General features: G+C 44.8%; 1 protein-coding gene across 1 annotated transcript in view; it reads right to left on the bottom strand.

Moving 5' to 3' along the window:
* ppm1la (protein phosphatase, Mg2+/Mn2+ dependent, 1La) overlaps nt 1-17,887 on the bottom strand; it is a 34,031-nt gene extending 16,144 nt beyond the window's left edge. Inside the window, exon 1 of the mRNA XM_034183023.1 lies at nt 16,951-17,887. Within this exon, the coding sequence (XP_034038914.1) occupies nt 16,951-17,349 (399 nt within the window). The 5' untranslated portion in view covers nt 17,350-17,887. The remainder of the gene's footprint in view (nt 1-16,950) is intronic.
* Nucleotides 17,888-21,737: the final 3,850 nt, after the last annotated feature.

Genomic DNA, 21,737 nt, shown 5'->3' with positions numbered 1-21,737 from the left:
ACAATACAGAGGACTACAGAATTTTGCAAACAGTCAATCCACAAAGGTGATGTGTGGGCAGGCTCGAGGATAGAAGACGTCTGTCCTGAGAAGAACCGGAACCACACGATTTCCTCCGCCACCGAACCTGGAGAATACTGGAGCCGCCAAGTCCCGAGTCCCCAGGTGGCCACCGTCTCCGAGTGTCGGATCTGGTACTGCTGGCGAGGAGCAGAAACAGTAAGATGTGGGTGTGTGTACACCCAGTAACAACAATGGTGGAGATTCCACCTCCACCTCAAACACAGTAACACAGTAACGTGCAGCGCCTGAATGACTACTTATCGAGTTTCATGTGAGGAGTGAAGAGCGTCAACTCCTCCACAATCCGCAAACCCCAGCTCCAGCTGCGAGTAATCACCAGTTAAGTCTGCAAAAGTCTCAAGAACAGATTACGTGCGTTCGGCACAATAACGGCTGAGAGTTTGTTTATACAGGTAAGGTACAGTACATTTTCAATTTGGAGGCTTTGCGCACACTGTCTATAACTATTTTTTTTTTTTTAGAGTGAGAGAAATGCTGAATAAATGCATTGTGTAACAAAAAAAAAATCGTTTGAATAATCGTGATTTCAGTAATTACCTAAATAATCGTGATACTGATTTTTTCCATAATCGAGCAGCCTTAAGTCACACAACGGTCCCACATCACCACAGCGTTCACTTTGAAATGATCTGGTCATTTCAGCATGTTGATGGCCGACTGGAGCGCGGCACGCTCTCCACCGTTGTGCGGCCGTCTTTAAACCGGTTGTACCTCTCCTTAATCTGTGTGATGCCCATAGGATCGTCACCGAAAGCCGTCTGAATAATCCGAATGGTTTCCACCTGGCTGTCGCCCAGTTTCTGGCAAAATTTGATGCAGTCGCGCTGCTCCAGTCGTTCCGCCATTACCTTGCAAAGAAAAAACGACGAGAGACTCCACCCATCCTTACACAAAGGCTGCTTACAAGCAAATGACGCAATCGACAGGCGTGAAAAATTCACGCATGCCCACGAAGGTTCAAGGTTGGCTCATGCAAGCACACGTGATTCAAATCCATCAGGTTTTTGAAAAAAATAAAAAGGTCAGATACTTTTCTAACAGACCTCGTACATCTTGAAGCACAACTGCAGCTGATCAATTCCAAACAATAGTCTGGGACTATTTTCATTTTGCTGGTGACCCCCATTTTTTTCACTTTAATTTATAGTATAAAATGTAATCTTAGTATTGTACAAATATAGACCAAAAATCAATGGTAGAATTATTTTTATATCACTTTTTGTAGTCAAAAACCTACATATTAACAATTTCCCATTCATTTAACATGTAAATAGAAAAAGTCTCATAATTTTTAAAAAAAGTGCGATGACCCCCTATTTTTTTCATAATGTGGCTTATAAATCTCTTCTTCAACTTCCTGCAAAGTTTTAAGACATTCTCAATGGTAGAAGTGAATACCCACATTTGTCTTTAATTCTGATGAACAATATTCAAATGATGTATGGAAATAACGGGCGAAAGTAATTTACTTTTGAATTCAAAAAATAAATTTCTTGTATAACTCTGAACTTTATTTAAAGACTTTAATCTGAGGACAATAGTCTGCTAGTGGCTCCAAAATAAATGACTCAGGAATTTTAGATATTCTATTCGTATGTGTTGGGAAGGTGTCGTAACACGGACCCACAACAGGGGGCGCTAATGAACGGACAATGGATAAGGGAAGGAGTAACAATTTAATGTTGCACAAGAACACAACGTAAAATAAACAAAGGTACTGCCAATCACACACAAGAGGATTGCGGGCAGGCTCGAAGATAGGAGACCTCAGATGAACGAAGAGCCGGGACCCACACCGCTTCTACCACCAACGGCCTGAAGAACACTGAAGCCGCCAAGCCCCGAGTCCCCAGGTGGTCTCTGTCCTCCGTTGTCGGCCCTGGTACTGCTGGCAGAAAAAACAGAAGGTAGTGAGTGTGAATCCTCACACCCAGCAACCTTGATTATTGATTCTTGTGGAGGGAGAGCCTCCACCTCCAATCATACACACGTGCAGCTCCGAAAATCCAGTCAAGGAAATACCACCAGGAAAAAACAGCTGCAAAACAGATCAGATTATTATTTGACGTATAAGTCAGCAGAGAGATTACCTTGTATCGTAGGAGATTTCTCGGCGAGGAGGTGGAGTCGCCACCCGGCCTTTATGGTGATGGTGATGATGAGATGATGAGTGACAGCTGGTGTTGAGGATGATTGACGGCTGTCACTCCCAGTGGTTCTGGCGCCCTCTTGTGCTTGAAGCCCGCACTCCAAGCAGGGCGCCATCCGGTGGTGGTGAGCCAGCAGTACCTCCTCTTCAGCGGCCCACACAACAGGACCCCCCCCTCAACGGGCGCCTCCTGGCGCCCGACCAGGCCTGTCTGGGTGTCGGTGGTAGAAATCGACCAAAAGGGCCGGGTCCAGGATGAAGCTCCTCTTCACCCAGGAGCGTTCCTCGGGTCCGTAACCCTCCCAGTCCACCAAGTACTGAAAGCCCCGACCCATCCGACGGACGTCCAGGAGCCGACGAACGGTCCATGCCGGCTCCCCGTCGATGATCCGGGCAGGAGGTGGGTCGGGTCCGGGGGAGCAGAGCGGTGAGGTGTGGTATGGCTTGAGTTTGGAAACATGAAAAACCGGATGGATCCGCAGTGAAGCCGGGAGAGTTAGCTTCACTGCGGCCGGACTGAGGATCTTGGCGATGGGGAACGGCCCGATGAAGCGGTCCTTGAGTTTGTGGGAGGTCACCTGGAGCGGGATATCTTTGGTGGATAGCCACACCTCCTGCCCTGGTTGGTATGTAGGGGCCGGGGAACGCCGGCGGTCTGCATGGGCCTTGGCCCTCGTCCGGGCCTGCAACAGGGCAGAGCGGGCGGCCCGCCACACCCGGCGGCACCTCCGCAGGTGGGCCTGGACCGAGGGTACCCCGACCTCTCCCTCCACAAGTGGGAACAACGGGGGCTGGTAGCCCAGACACGCTTCAAAGGGGGAGAGGCCGGTGGCAGAGGATACTTGGCTGTTGTGAGCGTACTCGATCCAGGCCAGATGGTTACTCCAGGCCGCCGGGTGAGCGGAGGTGACACAACGAAGAGCCTGTTCAAGTTCCTGGTTCGCCCGCTCTGCCTGGCCGTTCGTCTGTGGGTGGTACCCGGACGAGAGACGCACGGTGGCCCCCAGTTCCTTACAAAAACTCCTCCAGACCTGCGAGGAAAACTGGGGACCACGATCCGAGACGATGTCCGACGGTATCCCATGCAGACGCACGACGTGGTGAACCAGGAGGTCTGCCGTCTCCTGGGCCGTTGGGAGCTTCGGGAGGGCCACGAAGTGGGCCGCCTTGGAGAACCGGTCCACTATCGTCAGTATGGCGGTGTTGCCCTGGGACGGCGGGAGGCCCGTGACGAAGTCCAGACCGATGTGGGACCAGGGGCGATGAGGCACAGGCAGGGGTTGGAGGAGACCCCTGGTCTTGCGATGGTCCGCCTTGCCCCTGGCACAGGTGGTGCAGGCCTGGACGTAGTCCCGGACGTCGGCTTCCAGTGACGCCCACCAGAAGCGCTGCTGGACTACTGCCACGGTCCTACGCACTCCAGGATGACAGGAGAGCTTGGATCCGTGGCAGAAGTCCAAGACGGCAGCCCTAGCCTCTGGTGGAACGTAGAGTCTATTCTTCGGACCGTTTCCCGGGTCCGGGTTCTTAGTCTGGGCCTCCCGGACGATCTCCTCCACGTCCCAGGTGAGGGTAGCCACGACAGTGGACTCGGGAAGGATGGTGTCGATGGGGTCCGACAACCCGACCTTGGCTTCCTCTTCGTGCACCCGGGACAATGCATCAGATCGTTGATTTTTGGTCCCGGGGCGGTAGGTGATCCGGAAGTCAAAGCGTGCGAAGAACAGGGACCAGCGGGCTTGCCTGGGGTTCAGCCGCTTGGCGGTCCGGATGTACTCCAGGTTCCGGTGGTCCGTAAAAACCGTGAAAGGCCCCGTAGCCCCCTCCAACAGGTGTCTCCACTCTTCTACAGCCTCCTTCACCGCGAGGAGTTCTCGATTGCCCACGTCATAGTTCCGTTCAGCGGGGGTCAACCTGCGGGAAAAGTAGGCACAAGGATGGAGAACCTTATCGGACTCCCCGCTCTGGGACAGCACGGCTCCTATTCCTGAGTCTGAGGCGTCCACCTCTACTACAAACTGGCGAGTAGGATCAGGCTGCACCAGAACTGGAGCAGATGAAAACCGGCGTTTCAACTCCCTAAACGCGGCCTCGCACCGGTCCGACCAGGTGAAGGGGACTTTGGTGGAGGTCAGGGCGGTCAGGGGGCTAACGACCTGACTGTAACCCTTAATGAACCTCCTGTAGAAGTTTGCGAAGCCGAGGAACTGTTGCAGCTTCCTACGGCTCGTTGGTTGGGGCCAATCCCTCACCGCCGCAACCTTGGCCGGATCCGGGGCGACGGAGTTGGAGGAGATGATAAACCCTAAGAAGGACAGAGACGTGCGGTGAAACTCACACTTCTCGCCCTTCACAAACAGCCGGTTTTCTAACAACCGCTGTAGGACCTGACGTACATGCCGGACATGGGTCTCAGGATCCGGGGAAAAGATGAGTATATCATCCAGATACACGAAGACAAACCGGTGCAGGAAGTCCCGCAGGACGTCATTAACCAAGGCTTGGAACGTCGCGGGGGCGTTAGTGAGACCGAACGGCATGACCAGGTACTCAAAATGACCCAACGGGGTGTTAAATGCTGTCTTCCATTCATCTCCCTTCCGGATCCGAACTAGATGGTACGCATTCCTAAGATCGAGTTTGGTGAATATTTTGGCTCCATGCAGGGGTGTGAACACCGAATCCAAGAGGGGCAATGGGTATCGATTGCGAACCGTGATCTCGTTCAATCCCCTGTAATCGATGCATGGACGAAGTCCGCCGTCTTTCTTGCCCACAAAAAAGAAACCAGCACCCATCGGGGAGGTGGAGTTCCGGATCAACCCGGCGGCCAAGGAGTCCCGGATGTAGGTTTCCATTGATTCGCGTTCCGGACGTGAGAGATTGTACAGCCTACTGGACGGGAACTCACTGCCCGGAACCAAATCGATGGCACAATCGTACGGTCGGTGTGGTGGAAGGGCGAGCGCCAGATCTTTGCTGAAGACGTCAGCCAGATCATGGTACTCCCCTGGCACCGCCGTCAGATTGGGAGGGGTTTTAACCTCCTCCTTAGCCGTCATTCCGGGGGGAACCGAGGATCCTAAACACTCCCGGTGGCAGGTTTCGCTCCACTGCACCACGACCCCAGACGGCCAATCGATCCGGGGATTGTGCTTCACCATCCAAGGAAAACCCAAAATCACTCGGGAGGTAGAAGATGTCACGTAAAACACTATCTCCTCCCGGTGATTCCCAGACACAACCAGGGTCACAGGCTGGGTCCGGTGTGTGATTAGCGGGAGTAGAGTGCCATCTAGTGCCCGTACCTTCAAGGGCGAAGGCAGAGCCACTAGGGGGAGCCCCACTTCCTTTGCCCATCTGCTATCCAACAGATTCCCTTCGGACCCCGTGTCCACCAGTGCTGGGGCGTGAAGGGTTAAATCCCCACTCAGGATTACCACTGGGATTCGTGCTGATTTGCGGGAACTTCCCGTGCACATGTTATGGCCCACCCTTAGCCCAGTGTCTAAGGACGGGCGTTGGTGTTTGACCGTTTGGGGCAGTCTTTTAACAGGTGCTCACATGAGCCACAGTAAAAACATTCCCCGCGGGCCAGTCTCCTTTGTTTAATATCTGATCTCACTTTAGCCCTGCTCGTGTCCATAGCTTCGTCAGCAGGGGGAGCTGTAGCCACACGGAGCCCACCGGCAATGGAGCGTGAGGACGACGTCACCCCGTCAGACCCGGAAGAGAGAGGGACGGCTTGTGCCCGGCCACGCCCCCCGGCCTGCTCCCGACGGTGTTCATTCAAACGGTTGTCTAAGCGTATAACCAGAGTGACAAGCCCGTCGAAAGTCTGCGGTTCGTCCTTAGCCAATAAATGCTCCTTCAGTACTGGAGACAGTCCGCTTATGAAGGCGGCGCGGAGCGCGACGTCATTCCAACCCGACCTCGCAGCCGCGATGCGGAAGTCGACAGCGTAATCGGCCGCGCTCCGACGCCCCTGTCTCAGTGACAGCAGCACGGTCGAGGCGGTCTCGCCTCTGTTGGGATGATCAAACACCTGTTTGAATTCCCGTATAAACCCAGCGTATGACGTCAGAAGCCATGACTGCTGTTCCCAGAGCGCTGTAGCCCAAGCGCGTGCCTCACCTCGAAGCAGATTAATTACATAAGCCACCCGGGTGGCGTCTGCCGCGTACATGACTGGACGCTGTGCAAAAACGAGCGAACACTGCATCAAGAAGTCTGCGCACGTCTCCACACAGCCTCCGTACGGTTCAGGAGGACTTATGTAAGCTTCAGGGGACGGTGGGGGGGGTAGTTGAACGGCCAGTGGAACATCTACATTAGGCCCCGGACCAGCAGGAGGAGACACTGCAGCGACGCTTGACTCGCGTGCTTCCACTCTGGCGGTGAGAGCCTCCATCCTCTGATTGAGGCTTGCATTTTGCTCAGTTACCAGCTGTAACTGAGCAGTGAAAGCGGTAAGGATTTGCTGCAGATCACTTACCACGCCTCCTGCTGACGCCTGCGCTCCCTGTTCTCCCATTGGCTGTTCAAGCTGTGGTTGACGCCCCTCGGGATCCATGACGAATGGCCGAGAAATCCTGTTGGGAAGGTGTCGTAACACGGACCCACAACAGGGGGCGCTAATGAACGGACAATGGATAAGGGAAGGAGTAACAATTTAATGTTGCACAAGAACACAACGTAAAATAAACAAAGGTACTGCCAATCACACACAAGAGGATTGCGGGCAGGCTCGAAGATAGGAGACCTCAGATGAACGAAGAGCCGGGACCCACACCGCTTCTACCACCAACGGCCTGAAGAACACTGAAGCCGCCAAGCCCCGAGTCCCCAGGTGGTCTCTGTCCTCCGTTGTCGGCCCTGGTACTGCTGGCAGAAAAAACAGAAGGTAGTGAGTGTGAATCCTCACACCCAGCAACCTTGATTATTGATTCTTGTGGAGGGAGAGCCTCCACCTCCAATCATACACACGTGCAGCTCCGAAAATCCAGTCAAGGAAATACCACCAGGAAAAAACAGCTGCAAAACAGATCAGATTATTATTTGACGTATAAGTCAGCAGAGAGATTACCTTGTATCGTAGGAGATTTCTCGGCGAGGAGGTGGAGTCGCCACCCGGCCTTTATGGTGATGGTGATGATGAGATGATGAGTGACAGCTGGTGTTGAGGATGATTGACGGCTGTCACTCCCAGTGGTTCTGGCGCCCTCTTGTGCTTGAAGCCCGCACTCCAAGCAGGGCGCCATCCGGTGGTGGTGAGCCAGCAGTACCTCCTCTTCAGCGGCCCACACAACAGTATGCTTGAAATATGGGGATGAAATAAGATATTTTAATGACTACAATGAGAAATTAAATTTCAGTTATAATTGTCACATCCAGTATTACTGCTTGGCAAAACACCAAAAATGGATTCAGCACAAAAAAATTATCCTTACAAAAGTTCCCTTGCCAGCTTTTGCCAAAAGTCTATGTGCCCACTCAGAAATGCCAGAGGCTCTTCATGCCTCCTGTACACATTTTGGTGATTCTGACCTGGGCTATACAGTCTAGTGACTTATTTATTCCAGATGACAATGCGGGATATATTCTGACAAGCAGACATTAAGGGGTGGCCAGTAAAGTCACCGAGACCATTAATTTTGGCTACAATCTTTATTGTATCATCAAAATTGGTAATTTGTACATTACCTCAAGGTCTGTTTTTGAGAGTTTCTTTCATCCAATTAAAGCCAAATTTGGTACTAATCAAGCTAAGGGATATATGCAACTTTCTGCAATTTCACTTTTTGAAGATGTACATGTTTTATACTCAAAATAATGGAAAAACTTCAATTTTTTTACAAAAAGCGCCCCCTACTGGGTTCCACATGGGAGGTACAGTTTGGGAAACATAAAAAATGGATTCAGCACAAAAAACACATTTAGAAAAAGTTGTTTGCCAACTTTTACTCAAAAATGCCTGAAGATCTTTTTCTGATTCTGACCCTGACTATAGCCGTCTAATTGATGAAACCATCTGATCTTTTTACAGCTGTCTAATTGATAAAGCCAAAATATTCACATCTATTTGGACAACATGATGGAACATTCTGATTTGCTGCGTGACACGCAGACAAACACCATATGTTTTTTACATACAGCCTTGAACGCAACGTGAACAGACACCCGCCTATAACTGCCTACTTTACTTCACTTTGCAACCAATCACATAGCCACTGATTCACAACAGGCTAAGGACCGCCCACATGGGGCCGGCCTAGGCGCAGAAATAAAAGGTAGCGTAGAGAGAAAATCTGGGCTCTTTGTTCTAGATGTTGCATGTGATCTGTTCAAAGACCCTAGCACTGATAGATGACTCTCTCAGTGTAGGCACCTTTCAATACAACATCTAAACTTTGAAGTCCGTTTCCTGTCCAATCCTTTTTGAGATCACTCACCACATAAAAGAACCTAATATTTCCCTATTAGTGATAACTGTATATATGTGTGTGGGGGGCAACGCAGACCTCCTATAACCCTGCCTGAAATGGACAAGTTCAACTTTTCTTTCTAATGAGGTGAAATGATTTATTTTTTGTGTTGTTAACTCTTTCGGAGCTTTCCTGGCTGATCTGTGATCCGTACAGACCGCCTCCCACGAATCGGGTGCAGGTGAGCGGAGGATTATTTGCAGTTTACATAAGTGTGACTTTTGTGTAAGAATAATATATTATTCGTGTTATTATTATTATTATTATTTAAGAATAAAGAAATTTAGCCTAAAATCCAGCAACTTTATACACTTAAAAACATAAGTATGCAGTGTATTATTTTAAAAATGTCTGTATGAATTCAAGATACATATATAGGGGAAATCCTTCTCAAATTGGTCATTTCTCATTGTTGCCGCTCAGTCGACTTGGCTGCACCTCATTGCCAAACCCCCTGATATGGGACAAGTCAGGATAGCAGTAGGAGAAGTGGGTCTCCCATTTTATTTGTAGTTCCTGAAAATGCTTAATGTGTATATATATATATATATATATATATATATATATATATATATATATATATATATATATATATATATATATATATATATATATATATAAAAAGCCGATTATTCGCCCCAGGGTGGGTTTGATGAAGAGATTGAAATGAAATCTTCATCTTCACTGACAAAGCTATCACCTCCCACCTATCCCGGATACCAGAGAACTATTAAGTGCGAATAAAACTGCCTCAAGAAGAGACAGGTGCTGTTACTACTACTGTGCCCAACAGCATATGTCATGCCCCGAATGCCAAAGTATATGTGTGCCAAGTTTGGCTCAGTTCTGAGGTGTCATTTGGACAGGAGAAGGAAAAACATACACACCAGCCAAGTCTTGTGCCTTTGATGTGATTCTGTGATGAAATGCATCACATTTTCATGATGTGGTCAAGTTACAGCCTCTATTTTTTTTAACCCAAAATCCTAACCATAATCCTAACCATAACTCCTTGTCACCCCGTCCCACTTTGTTACCCCAAATGCAATACCATCAGGACATAATTTTGTAATGGTATCACAAACTAATAGATTAAGTCACTTTTCGTGATTCTATCACAAACTTGGCATGAGATTGGGTCGTACACACACACACACACACAGTTGTCTCCTATATATATATATATATATATACATATATATACACACACACACTAGCACATTGCCCGTGGGGGTCCATGGGCTCGAGATTATGTAGTGTTTATAAAATTAGTGGCTGACATTTTTCAAGGGTGATAATAAATTATGCAAAGTTTCTATAATGGTAAATGGACTGCATTTATATAGCGCTTCTCCATCTGCATCAGATGCTCAAAGCGCTTTACAATTATGCCTCACATTCACCCCGATAATGATTTGGAGTGACGTGTGAGTCCAATGTAATTATCAACACTCATTGTTCACTGTTGTTACCCAACATCTGTAGTTTCTCCAAAAATATTAGTCCTATCAACATTCCGTTTTGATGGCATTCATCTTTGATCCAAAGTACACAAGCAGACAGGCAAGCACTAACAGCCACTAATCTTCCATCAATCTGTGGACATGCAGGTGGATGACATTTTCATGAGATAGTAGATCATTAATCGGACAGGAGAACAAGACAGTACAAGTAAATTACACAGTTTTGTTGGTAGTTTGATCTCACAATCACCCATGAACCACCCCTTTGTAATCACCAGGTCATGTGATCCAGTCTGGATATAATTTTGATAAGCGTGTTATTTACCCTTTTCCTTAAAGCCGATGCTGGATTATTGGGTAACCATTTCCTCTCTGGGCTATTTGCCCTCCCTCAAACTTGCCCACTTCATAGCATAAATTAGCCTTAGCATTAGCTCCGAGTGCCACTAATTTACTGTTGCCGTCAGCGTGTACTTTTTATTTGGATTTCTGTTCATGAGAATGGGTGTATTTAATTCCGTATGTCCAGATGAGTGTGTATTGATTCTAAACACTGTATGTGGCTGATACCGATGTCAAAGTGACTCATTGTATTACCAAATAACCTTTGTGACTTTGACCTGAAATTTTAAAAACACACATGAACACTTTACCAAATGTGAGGAAAACAGCTGAAAGGGAGGAAAGAGGGAGAAAAAGAGGCACCAGGACAGAGAAGGAGGATAAATATATAAATATTTGTTTTTGGGAAACAAATAGGGCGGTTGTACGGGCAAATACCCTCTGTTTGTTGTGTCTGTCTTTGAAGTACAAAATCCACAAGGAATTATGCAACTAATCTGGTGTGATTTCATCATACAGCAGCAGAAACACAACAGCAGCTCTGGACCTTCAAAGTGATTGTGTTTATTTATTAACCTTCATGGTGCATGAAAATGTATTGCTTGATGAATCATTTCCTCAGATAGTTTAAATTAATCTTTATTTAACCAGGTTAGTCCCATTGAGATCGAAACCTCTTTTGCAAGAGAGAACTGGACAGTTATATAGTTTCCAATTCACCTAACCTGCATGTCTTTAAATATGGGAGGAAACTCACGCAAACACGGGGACAACATGCAAACTCCACACAGAAAGACCACAGGTGGGCCTCGAACCCATGACCTTCTTGCTGTGAGGCAACAGTGCTAACCACTAAGCCGCCATGTTGGAACTCAAAGGTCTCTAAAATCCTTCCCTGGAGATTATAGGTAAATATTTGTAGTGATTTTCCAAAATAAGACTTTACTTTTTTTTTAAATTGTTGTTTATCTCTCATTTTGTAAGTTTTGTTTAAGTAAGTTGATTAAGTACAACAGTATAATTAAGAATATGCTTTGATTTGAAATATCAAATTACCAAGAACCTTAACTCAAACTCAACTGATAAAGTGGCGGTAAACAAGTCTGTGTTGTGTTGGTATAATATATATATGAATAGCCAGATCACCCACCATCAACCACTTCCTCCAATTAAGGGTCACCGGGGGTGGAGCCCATCCTAGCGATCAAAGGGTGTGAGGCGGGAAATAGCAAAATAAAAAAAAAACAAAGTGTCACAAAAATGGGACGCTTTTCGTGATGGGGCAGAAAAAAAGCGTGAGACTCGGCTGAGACATTCACATACCTATGCACAATTTGAATTTTCCATTTCACCTAACATGCATGTCTTTGGATGAGGGAGGAAGCCAGAGCATCTGGAGAGAATCCATGCAAACTCCACACAGAAAGGCTACAGGGGGGAATCAAACCCATGACCTTCTTGCTGTGAGGCAACAGTGCTAACCACTAAGTCATCGTGCTGCCCAAATAGCCACATCATTAAATTATATTTTATTAACAACTTTTGAGATGGATGCATTTACATTCTTACCCGCTAACCATGCTGTGTGATGAAATTTCCATTTTCCCAACCTAAAATAGGCAAAAACAAAATTGTCTGAATAATAATATTTTATTAGTCGGCTCTGGAAAAACCTCAGCATGTACGCTGTAAAATCCAGGGAACGAATGAACAGATGAGATAGACTGATGTATTAACTCATTTTATTAATGGATCAACCCAGTCGCCCCCCCACTGTACAATGACACTAAAGACTAGCCTAATCGAGAAAACAACAAACAGACCCCTCCCGCTGGATAACCCAATAACTCAAAATCAATAAATGCTTATCTTATTATCTTGTAATTCACTGAATTAAACTGAATTAAAAGAGTATAATATAAGGTCAAGACTGTCCACATCTGGTGAAATTTGAACTGGGCCAATTGAAAAAGTAACTTTGTTTTGCCTGCTGACTACCCCACAGATGTATGTGCCTACCTGGATGGTTAGTGGATGCTGGATTGACGAAGGATTTGGTAGTCACATCTTTTAGATTTCCAGAATAATAAATGCCTAAATTCAACAACTCTGACCCACATCCCATCTTACTTTTTCTTTTATAATGCAGACAAACTGAGTGTACTTACTATCCATGTTTTGGCACATTTTAATGCCTTGGAAGACACTTCTGGGTGGTATTAATTCCATGATAATAAACGATTGGAAACATGAAGCATGTATTCTAAAGCAGAGGTCACAATGTTATTAAGTGAGAAAGCTCCTGGGACAGATGGCTCCCAGAAGCACGTGGCCTTCAAGCACATAAGAAACCACTGACCCCTGTCAACACAGCCACTGGAAAGAAGACAGACAAAAACCAGCACACACATATACCACATGCACACACACACACACACACACACACACACACAAAGACTGTGTGATCAATCCCAATGCAACTACCGAGTGCCCGTGTTCACACAAAAGAATACAATGCAGGATGGGGAGGGGAGTATGAAATCAGCAAGACAATGGATGTTTGTTCGTGCCTCTACGTTCCTATGAGAACCTGAAATCTCTGTGGCAATTCCACTCATTGCTATTTGTACCCTTTATTAATTTAAGTTACCCTTATATATCATATAATGTAACAACTCCATAAAAGGAGGGTGTTGAATTGGCTGCCCGGAGGCCGGGTGAAGCCTGAGGGTTAGGGGTTTCCAGCTTTGTTATGTGAGGGGTCTCAGAAGAACATTTCCTCAAAACATTTTTACTAATGAAGTAGTCGTAGGCCCTTATAGATGTCAGGATTACTTCAGTGTAGGAATAGCTGCCAGTGTGTGTGTGTTGGGGGGAGCATATTGGCATGCCAATATGTAAACCTGGATGCAAATCCTGGTCATGTTACCTGTCTATGTCCTGAGACAAGACAATTAATCTACATGGTCTCTGTCTCAGGCGTGACTCAGTTTACCACTGGATTTACACTCGTATCATCACCTATGGTCATGAACTTTAGTTAATGACCAAAAGAACAAAGTCGCAGATACAAGCGCCGGAAATGAGATTCCTCCATCGTTTATCTGGGCTTACACTGTGAGACAGGGATAAGAAGCTTGACTCTCCGAGAAGGACTTGGCGTATAGCCGCTGCTTCTTTACATCAAAAGGAGCCAGTTGAGGTGGTTTGGACATCTGGTGAGGATGTCCTCTGATTGTATCCCTAGGTAGGTCTTCCAGGCACATCCAACAGGAAGGAGGTCCCAGGGAAGATCCAGGACACAATGGAAGTATTATTTTTTTCCAGCTGTAGTGGGAATGCATCGGGATTTCCCAGGAACAGTGAAAGAACTTGGCTGAGGATAGGGAAGTGTGGGTTGAGCTGCTTGGTCTACTGCCACCATGACCTAGAGACATATAAGTGGCAGAAAATGAAAATGAATGTCTCAGTCCACCCAGCTGTAAATGGGTACTGGCCTGGGCTGGAGACGTAACCTGCATGGGACTGGCATCCCATCCAGGGGAAAGTTAGAGACGTTTGATGTCACAAAATCTGGAGATAACCAAAGACACCAATGGGCCCAGACATGATCCTATACTGGTTTTTGTTAAGGACCAAGCAAGATAATTCACCAGTGTGAAATAAGTCAGTCTTAGAGCTAGAAATCTCAGGGGAAAAAAAAAAATCTTAAAAGTAAGGCCTTCGGTCCTGGCCTCTTTGTTTGAGGGCCAGCCTCAAATACCAGAGGTTGTAAGTTTGTGTCCAGTGCAGGATAAACACAAAGCAGGTTGTACAAATAAGGAAAAACACAACCCATGACTCCCACAATGCATGAGTACCTTCACAACATACAAACGTTTGACTATAAACTAGTACTTATAGTTGGACATGTCCAGTGAGTAAAACATGGGTCTGGACCTCTACTATGACATCATTGTTATACTTGCGGCACTTCCAGTTTCAGAACAGAGTACATGTAAGGCTTCAACTACATATTAGTACCCGAGGCCATCAAATACGGTCATCGAGTATTGCGAAGACTTTGCGTTCAACCGTCTGTCTGTTTATCCATCTGTATGTCCATCTGTGCTCTGCATAAGTCCAGTCCTATGACTGCTAGAGTCTTCAAAGTCACATGGAACATTCTTGGGACACAGACCTTGGTCAAGTTCAGAGATGGCTAACCTTGACCTATTTTAAGAGGTTAAGAAGACACATTCTGTTTCATTCTGTTCCTCTTTTTTTGAGGGTCAGGTGTGACAGCCAATCAGAGTAGAGCGCCACCATGACATCAGTGGCTGGTCTAGCTAGCTGCAAATTCTATTTTGTTTGTTTGTACATATAACCTCTTTGTCATATATTATGTAAAAGCTAGCAAGAAATAAACACTTCTAAAACTGAAAATGCTGTTTTTGTAACCTGATAACACATCTGAAGTGATTTACAAGACATTTCGTGGACGTCAGCATGCACGCTAACTTCCGCTAACTCAAAGCTAACTTCTGCGCTTGTCAAAAGCTCATGTATGCGCACACGCACACCCTCCCGCAGACACTGTTAAAACATAAATATTATTTATTTACTGATTAATAGCGGGGTTTTATTGATTTGATTTGATTTATTGAACCTCCTAATTCATGGAGAAAAAAATAAAATAAAATAAAATATATAAAATCAACAATAGACAGACACAACAATATTAAAATGGTGACAATAAATTGAACATGTACAAATTGTACATAAGACAATAGGCTCTTAATAATTAATGTAAATAATAAATGTAAATTATATATACACACACGAGGTCTGTCAATAAAGTATAGGTCCTTTTTATTTTTTTCAAAAACTATATGGATTTCATTCATATGATTTTACGTCAGACATGCTTGAACCCTCGTGCGCATGCGTGAGTTTTTCCACGCCTGTCGGTGACGTCATTCGCCTGTGAGCACTCCTTGTGGGAGGAGTCGTCCAGCCCCTCGTCGGAATTCCTTTGTCTGAGAAGTTGCTGAGAGACTGGCGCTTTGTTTGATCAAAATTTTTTCTAAACCTGTGAGACACATCGAAGTGGACACGGTTCGAAAAATTAAGCTGGTTTTCGGTGAAAATTTTAACGGCTGATGAGAGATTTTGAGGTGATACTGTCGCTTTAAGGACTTCCCACGGAGCGAGATATCTTGCAGCACTCCCAGGTGCCGTCGTCAGCCTGTTTCAAGCTGAAAACCTCCACATTTCAGTCTCTATTGATCCAGGACGTCGTGAGAGAACAGAAGTTTCAGAAGAAGTCGGTTTCAGCATTTTATCCGAATATTCCACTGTTAAAGGAGATTTTTTTAATGAAAGACGTGCGGACGGGTCCGCGCGTCGGGACGCAGCCGGCGCGGTGCGGCGGCACAGTTATCAACACCTCCGTGTTGATAACCAATGGTAAAATCCAGGCGGCTTTTGATGGCTTTCAGTGGAGTGAGTATATGAGAAATTGTTTAACAGCTGGACATGTTCCAACTTGTCCTTAAGGCTTCCAATGGAGGTGGTTTTCCTGTGGCGGAGTGTCGCAGCGGCTGCGAGCCGACGCTGCAATCCGCCTCATATATATATATATATATATATATATATATATATATATATATATATATATATATATATATATATATATATATAAAATACTTTGCACTGGAATACCAATTAAACAACTGAAAATTATGAAGAAGACAATGCTCATGCAGCCGAGGATATTTTAGCATTGCGTTATTTACTTTTTTCTTCAATTTAAAATGAAAATCAAGGAAATAATCAATGGATTAGTTGTTAGAGCCTTAAAATGTCAAAATAAAAATGTGAAAAATGTTGATAAGTGACCTCCAAAGCCTAAGACAATGCCTTCAAATGTCTTGTTTTGTCCATAGCCAGAGAACACTAAAGAAACAATGAATGAAAACAAACCAGAAAATATACATAAAAAACTGAAATCAGATAATATGAATATTTTTAAATGACTCAAAACGATTAATCATTTGTCAAAATAGTTGTCAGTCAATTTAACGATTAATCATTTGTCAAAATAGTTGTCAGTCAATTTAACTCAATAACTGATTAAGAGCTGAGGCTCTAATTACACATGGATATGAATTGTTTTCGTATTAATAGGGCTGGTAGCTGGTAAAATTATTCAGTCAGGTCCGCTCTGACCTCTGACCCTTATCCAACCCTATCTTGGATCCAGAGCTCCTAAGATGAGGCATGCTGGTACCTGCTGATCAGGAGAATTTACTGGTGCAGACTTGGGTAAATATTTGCAGTTATTCAATATTTGCAGTTATTTCAGGACAGAACCTGGTGCACCAAATACCAAGTACCTTAAGATTTTCGCTCTTTTTTGCCGACCACACCGAATCATATCTCCTACCTCTCCGCCGTGCCCGTCAAATATACCGAAGATGGACGGGTGGCTCTTGTTGGTGATGTCGGTGAGCACCTCGAAGCGGTCCTCCATGTGGTCCCGCCTGCCCTGGATGGAGTAAACAGCTACGTTCTTATTCTTGAACTCCCAGGTTTTGGAGAACTCGGCGTCCAGCACGCTGAGGCCTCCCAGCCGATCGTTCTGCATCATCTCCGCCACTTTCCCCTTCACCATCTTCACCGCATCCCGGCTCGACTTGACGATGGTCTTCACCTCGTCCGTGTGGAAGAAGTAGCTCCACAGCGCCAGGCTGATGCACAGCAGGAACAGTGTCTCTGGCCTGAGGAGAAAATAACGCATGATCCGACCCAGAAGAGACAGGAGCGTCATTGTGTCTCCTATCATCACACGGCACCCAAACTGCGCTCTGTCTCTGACCCCCCCTTTATTTTTTGGTTTTTGCGCAATTCACTCCATCCGCTCAGCGGACATTTAAAGAAATCGACTCGGTGCACCGATCATGTCTCAGAAATAAAAGAGGGTAGAAGAAAAAAATAAAATAAAATAGAACTGAGGGGAGGCCTCCCGCCTTCTTTACTCACGGCGCATGCACGCACTGCGCGCCCGCAGAGGCACCGGGACAAAAAAAGCGCACAGGCCACATGGACTCACTCCGAGGTTTTTCCTCCTGTCATCGGCTGAGCAACCGGACAGAACAGCGGCTCTGAACCGATCTCCCGCTGCTGTCCATTGTAGGATAGGACGGGGCCTGAGGGGGACAGAGGGGGTGGAGGGGTGTAGATCCAGATCCACCCGGAGACAGTCGGGTAGTGGGAGGTTTCCGTGTCCGACCCCGTCCCTCGGACAAAACATTCGATAACACGCCGCCTCCTTTCTTCAGCTGCCTGACAGCGCAAGAAAATCGGAAGTTTCTTTTAATAAAGCGCAAAACGAAAGCAGAGCGTGGACTGCAGGGAGTACACAGGAAAAAAGAGGGCTAACATATTTTGTTTTGAAGGTGATAACCGGATGTAGAATTTCTAGTGGGCAAATGTGTAGCTTGACAGTGCTATACCACTGTCCTTAAAGTGACAGTATTTCATTATACAAATAATGAATGTCAACGAGTGAAGTGGTAATTACACGAATGAAAAAAAACAAAGGCGCAATTTAGAACTAGAAATTGGGGGGTGGGGGGACAAAGTGCGAGGCCCGCAGAGCCGAAGCCCATAGGCCGGGGTCGTCAGCTTCTGGGGGCCGTTTTAGACCCCCAGAAGCGCTCTCAGATGCATTCTGAGCATCCAGAACAGTAATTTTAATGTTTTGAGAAGTCCATAAAGTGGACACTATTTGACTTATGCAATTTAAAGCTTTGGATATAAGTACTTTATTCTGAGAATAGTCAGCATTGATTTTATTAACATCCTGGTGTAAATAAGGTATCACCACATGTGCAGAACTCAAAAAGAATGATAGGTTGAGTTTTCATTAAAAAAAACAACTGCAATGTGGTAAAATGTATTCATAAATAAAGAAGAGGCTCTTAATAATTATTAACTATCGCATACTGTATTTTTTTCCTCAAGATTTGTTTTTGCATAAGTTTGAAAAAACAACAGATCATAAGTTTAGGATAAATTACTTATCATGAATTTAATTTTCAAAGTGGCACTAATGACAACACTCATACTGAACATAATTTCGCTTGCATAGACTGATTTTGGAGATCATGCAATAATTGCAGATGGGCTTTCTGAGGTCCCAGATAGCTTTTGTGATTTCCTTTTCTAACTTTCAGAATTTAGTAAATTAGCATATTGTCCATTGATACTTATGTGTGGACACAAATCCCTAGAGGCAACTATTTTTGGTTTTCAAATCTGGGCAAATGCAGTCCCAGAAAATTCCGAATGTGACAAACAAGAAACAGGTGTTGTAAACAAGTCAATGCTGCTAAAAATACAAACTTGCAGAAACAAAGATACTATTCTGACATGGTTTTGCACGTAAGACTGACATGGTTTGCACAAGTACACACATATATGTCAGAAGGTGGGGGGACATACCATATTCTGTCCCCCCCTGGTTGAAAAGGTGGGAGGGACATGTCCCCCTTATCCCCCACCAAATTACGCCCATGGAAAAAAACATTCATTATTTCTTCCTACCTCAAATAGATCATTGTCATTTGATATTTTATTCATTTATAAACAATAGAAAAGGCACTTACATTTTGGTGTTCGTCACTGGTCCTTTGAGGTCAAGAGGTTCCAAATAGTCCTAAACAAACATTAAATAGCAGTCCAATCCAAAATTGTTCTCAGTCAGCTTGCAAAAACAGTCAGATAGTTAAAAAACAATCCTGACGATGTTGTCAGTATCTGACGCCGTGCGCTGACTTCTTTGTGTACAGGCCGCCGTGTGCTTTCTTCAGTCCAACGAAAAATCACGACAGAAATTTGTCGAGCTTTTCATCCGACAGTGCTTGTACTTTAGCTACAGACATCCCAGTGAAGACTGCAAATGCCTTCAGACTGTTTATGGCTTGCTGATAATAATAATAATAATAAGCTTGTGAAAATTGTTGTCTGTCACCAAAACAAACCTCGCCATGTTTGTTTTTAAGCTAAGCACCATCACACCGGTGGTCATGGCGTGCAATAGCACAAAACATATACTGTAGTACCAAAATTATACAATGGCAAATGGTATGAATAAGCCATGTCACATGACGCACAAACCACCAATCAAATAACAAGGATCTATTCAGGCATTATGTAAAAGTGGCTAAGGGATGCAACAGGGAGGCAGACAGGACCCTCGTTTGGCAGGATAACTAAAAAAAGTAATGAATGGTTGTCACTTACATGTGGTGGACAGACAGATAATGTTTCCAGAAATATGTGATTGAGTTCTAGAGGTGATCCAGAACATAACTTTGCAATTGAAAGTTTACATACACACATATTAGGCTTGAATGTCATGGTAATTTTGAACTTTAATGATTTCTTTGAACAGTTGTTGAGCATAGGCTATATGTATAGGCGGTCGCCGAGGGCGCCATCTGCCGGAGGGGAGCTTTGGGAAGAGCATTCCAGGATTTTAAATTTAGCCTGCTTTATCCAACCCACAACCAGTTTTGATGTGTGTTTGGGATCACTGCTTTGTTGGAACACCCAATTGTGGCCAAGCTTTCAGCTGTCTGCTTCTTGATTTGAGGTAACCTTGAAGAATTTGGAGGTTCCATCGACTTTGTGCAATGCACCAGTATCACTGGCAGCAAAACCCTACCCCTTCATTAGGCATTATGCTACCACCACCATGGTTGACAGTTGGTACAGTGGTCTTAGGTTTGAAAGCCTCACCGATACTCCTCCAAACACACCTGGCAAGAGGCTAAGGATGGAATTTCAAGAATTCAACTGAAAAGTCACACACCCACAACATACCTTAAATGAAAGCTTATCATCTCTACAAATCTCTCTACAAACAGAAAATGCCTGTGGTGGTTGTCATGTGGTGCATTACATCTGTATTCTGAATCACATATTGGTACTGGTACCCTCAGTGCAACACTTAAGGTATAAATTTCTGTTTAACATACAAACACTATAAGTCTTTTTTTTAAACCGTCTATCAGTTGTATTTCAGGAGCTGCTAAACTCATCAAAAGCCTGGGTACATTATATGTACTGTTTATACAGCAATACATGTAGAAGAACCATTGCATCTTATGGAAAAAAGATGGGAGGTCTTGTATTGTAGATGTCAGACCAAGTGTGATGTGAACACTACTCACGAGTTATAAAACTAAAATGAACCTATTCACACATCTACATCATCATCATCAGCTGAAGCTTCATTTTGAGTGTTTTCATTGTTACACTCATCACTGCCCCCCGCATCCACCCAGTTCTGTACATGGTTTTGTTCTAAACCTGTCCTGAGCCTTGGTGGTTCCTGGGTTGTTCCTGAACATCCTCACCAGTTTCCTCTCATCTGAGGGTGACAGTTTGATTCTTCTTGGCAAAGTGGTGACACATCTGTCTAACTTGTACTTGCGTATAATTGTTTTAACTGATGACCTTGGCATCTGCAGTTGTTTAGAAATGGCTCCAAGAAACCTTCCCAACTTGTGTAAATCTACAATTCTCCTTCTTGCAGCATTACTGAGTTCCTTGGACTTTCCCATTGTTCTGAATATTGGTCAGTCCAGTGAGTGCTGTCAAACACATCCTTTTTATGATGGCAAAGAGAAACTACCAGTTGTAGTCAATCATGATCACTAACAAGGAATTAATAGGCCTTGGCCTTGTCACATTAGAAGATTATAGAACCTTCAGCACCATTGATTAAAAGATTAAAGTGAATGCATGCATATATTTCAGCCTGTATGTATAATTTTGATCCTGTGTGGATTAGAAGATCCTAAATAAATTCAAACTTCTGCAACCAGTTCTTGTTTTTTAAAGTAATTAATGATGCTGTGCAATCATTCTACCCTGAATAAAGAACAGTTCAAGGACATCATTAAAAGCCCAAAATTACCACAACTGTTTTCTTAAAGCAAGATAGAGAAGAATGTTTAGCAAAAGCTGTAAGAGGATGTTGATGACATTTACTGAGCAGATGGATAATATCTACAAAGGGGTGGGGAGGGGAGTATTTTGAATTTGAGCTGGAACATATTTTGAATCCAGAGGTTTTATCCAGTATGTGGCCTTAGCTGAGATATGTGCTCTCAAATATGCTTTCAAATTCAATTTTTTTTTTTTTTTTTTTAGCTCATAATT

Source organism: Thalassophryne amazonica, chromosome 12, assembly GCF_902500255.1.
Source record: "Thalassophryne amazonica chromosome 12, fThaAma1.1, whole genome shotgun sequence".
NCBI lineage: Eukaryota > Metazoa > Chordata > Actinopteri > Batrachoidiformes > Batrachoididae > Thalassophryne > Thalassophryne amazonica.
Note: the sequence above shows the minus strand (reverse complement) of the source record. Positions and strands in the feature narration are given on the sequence as shown.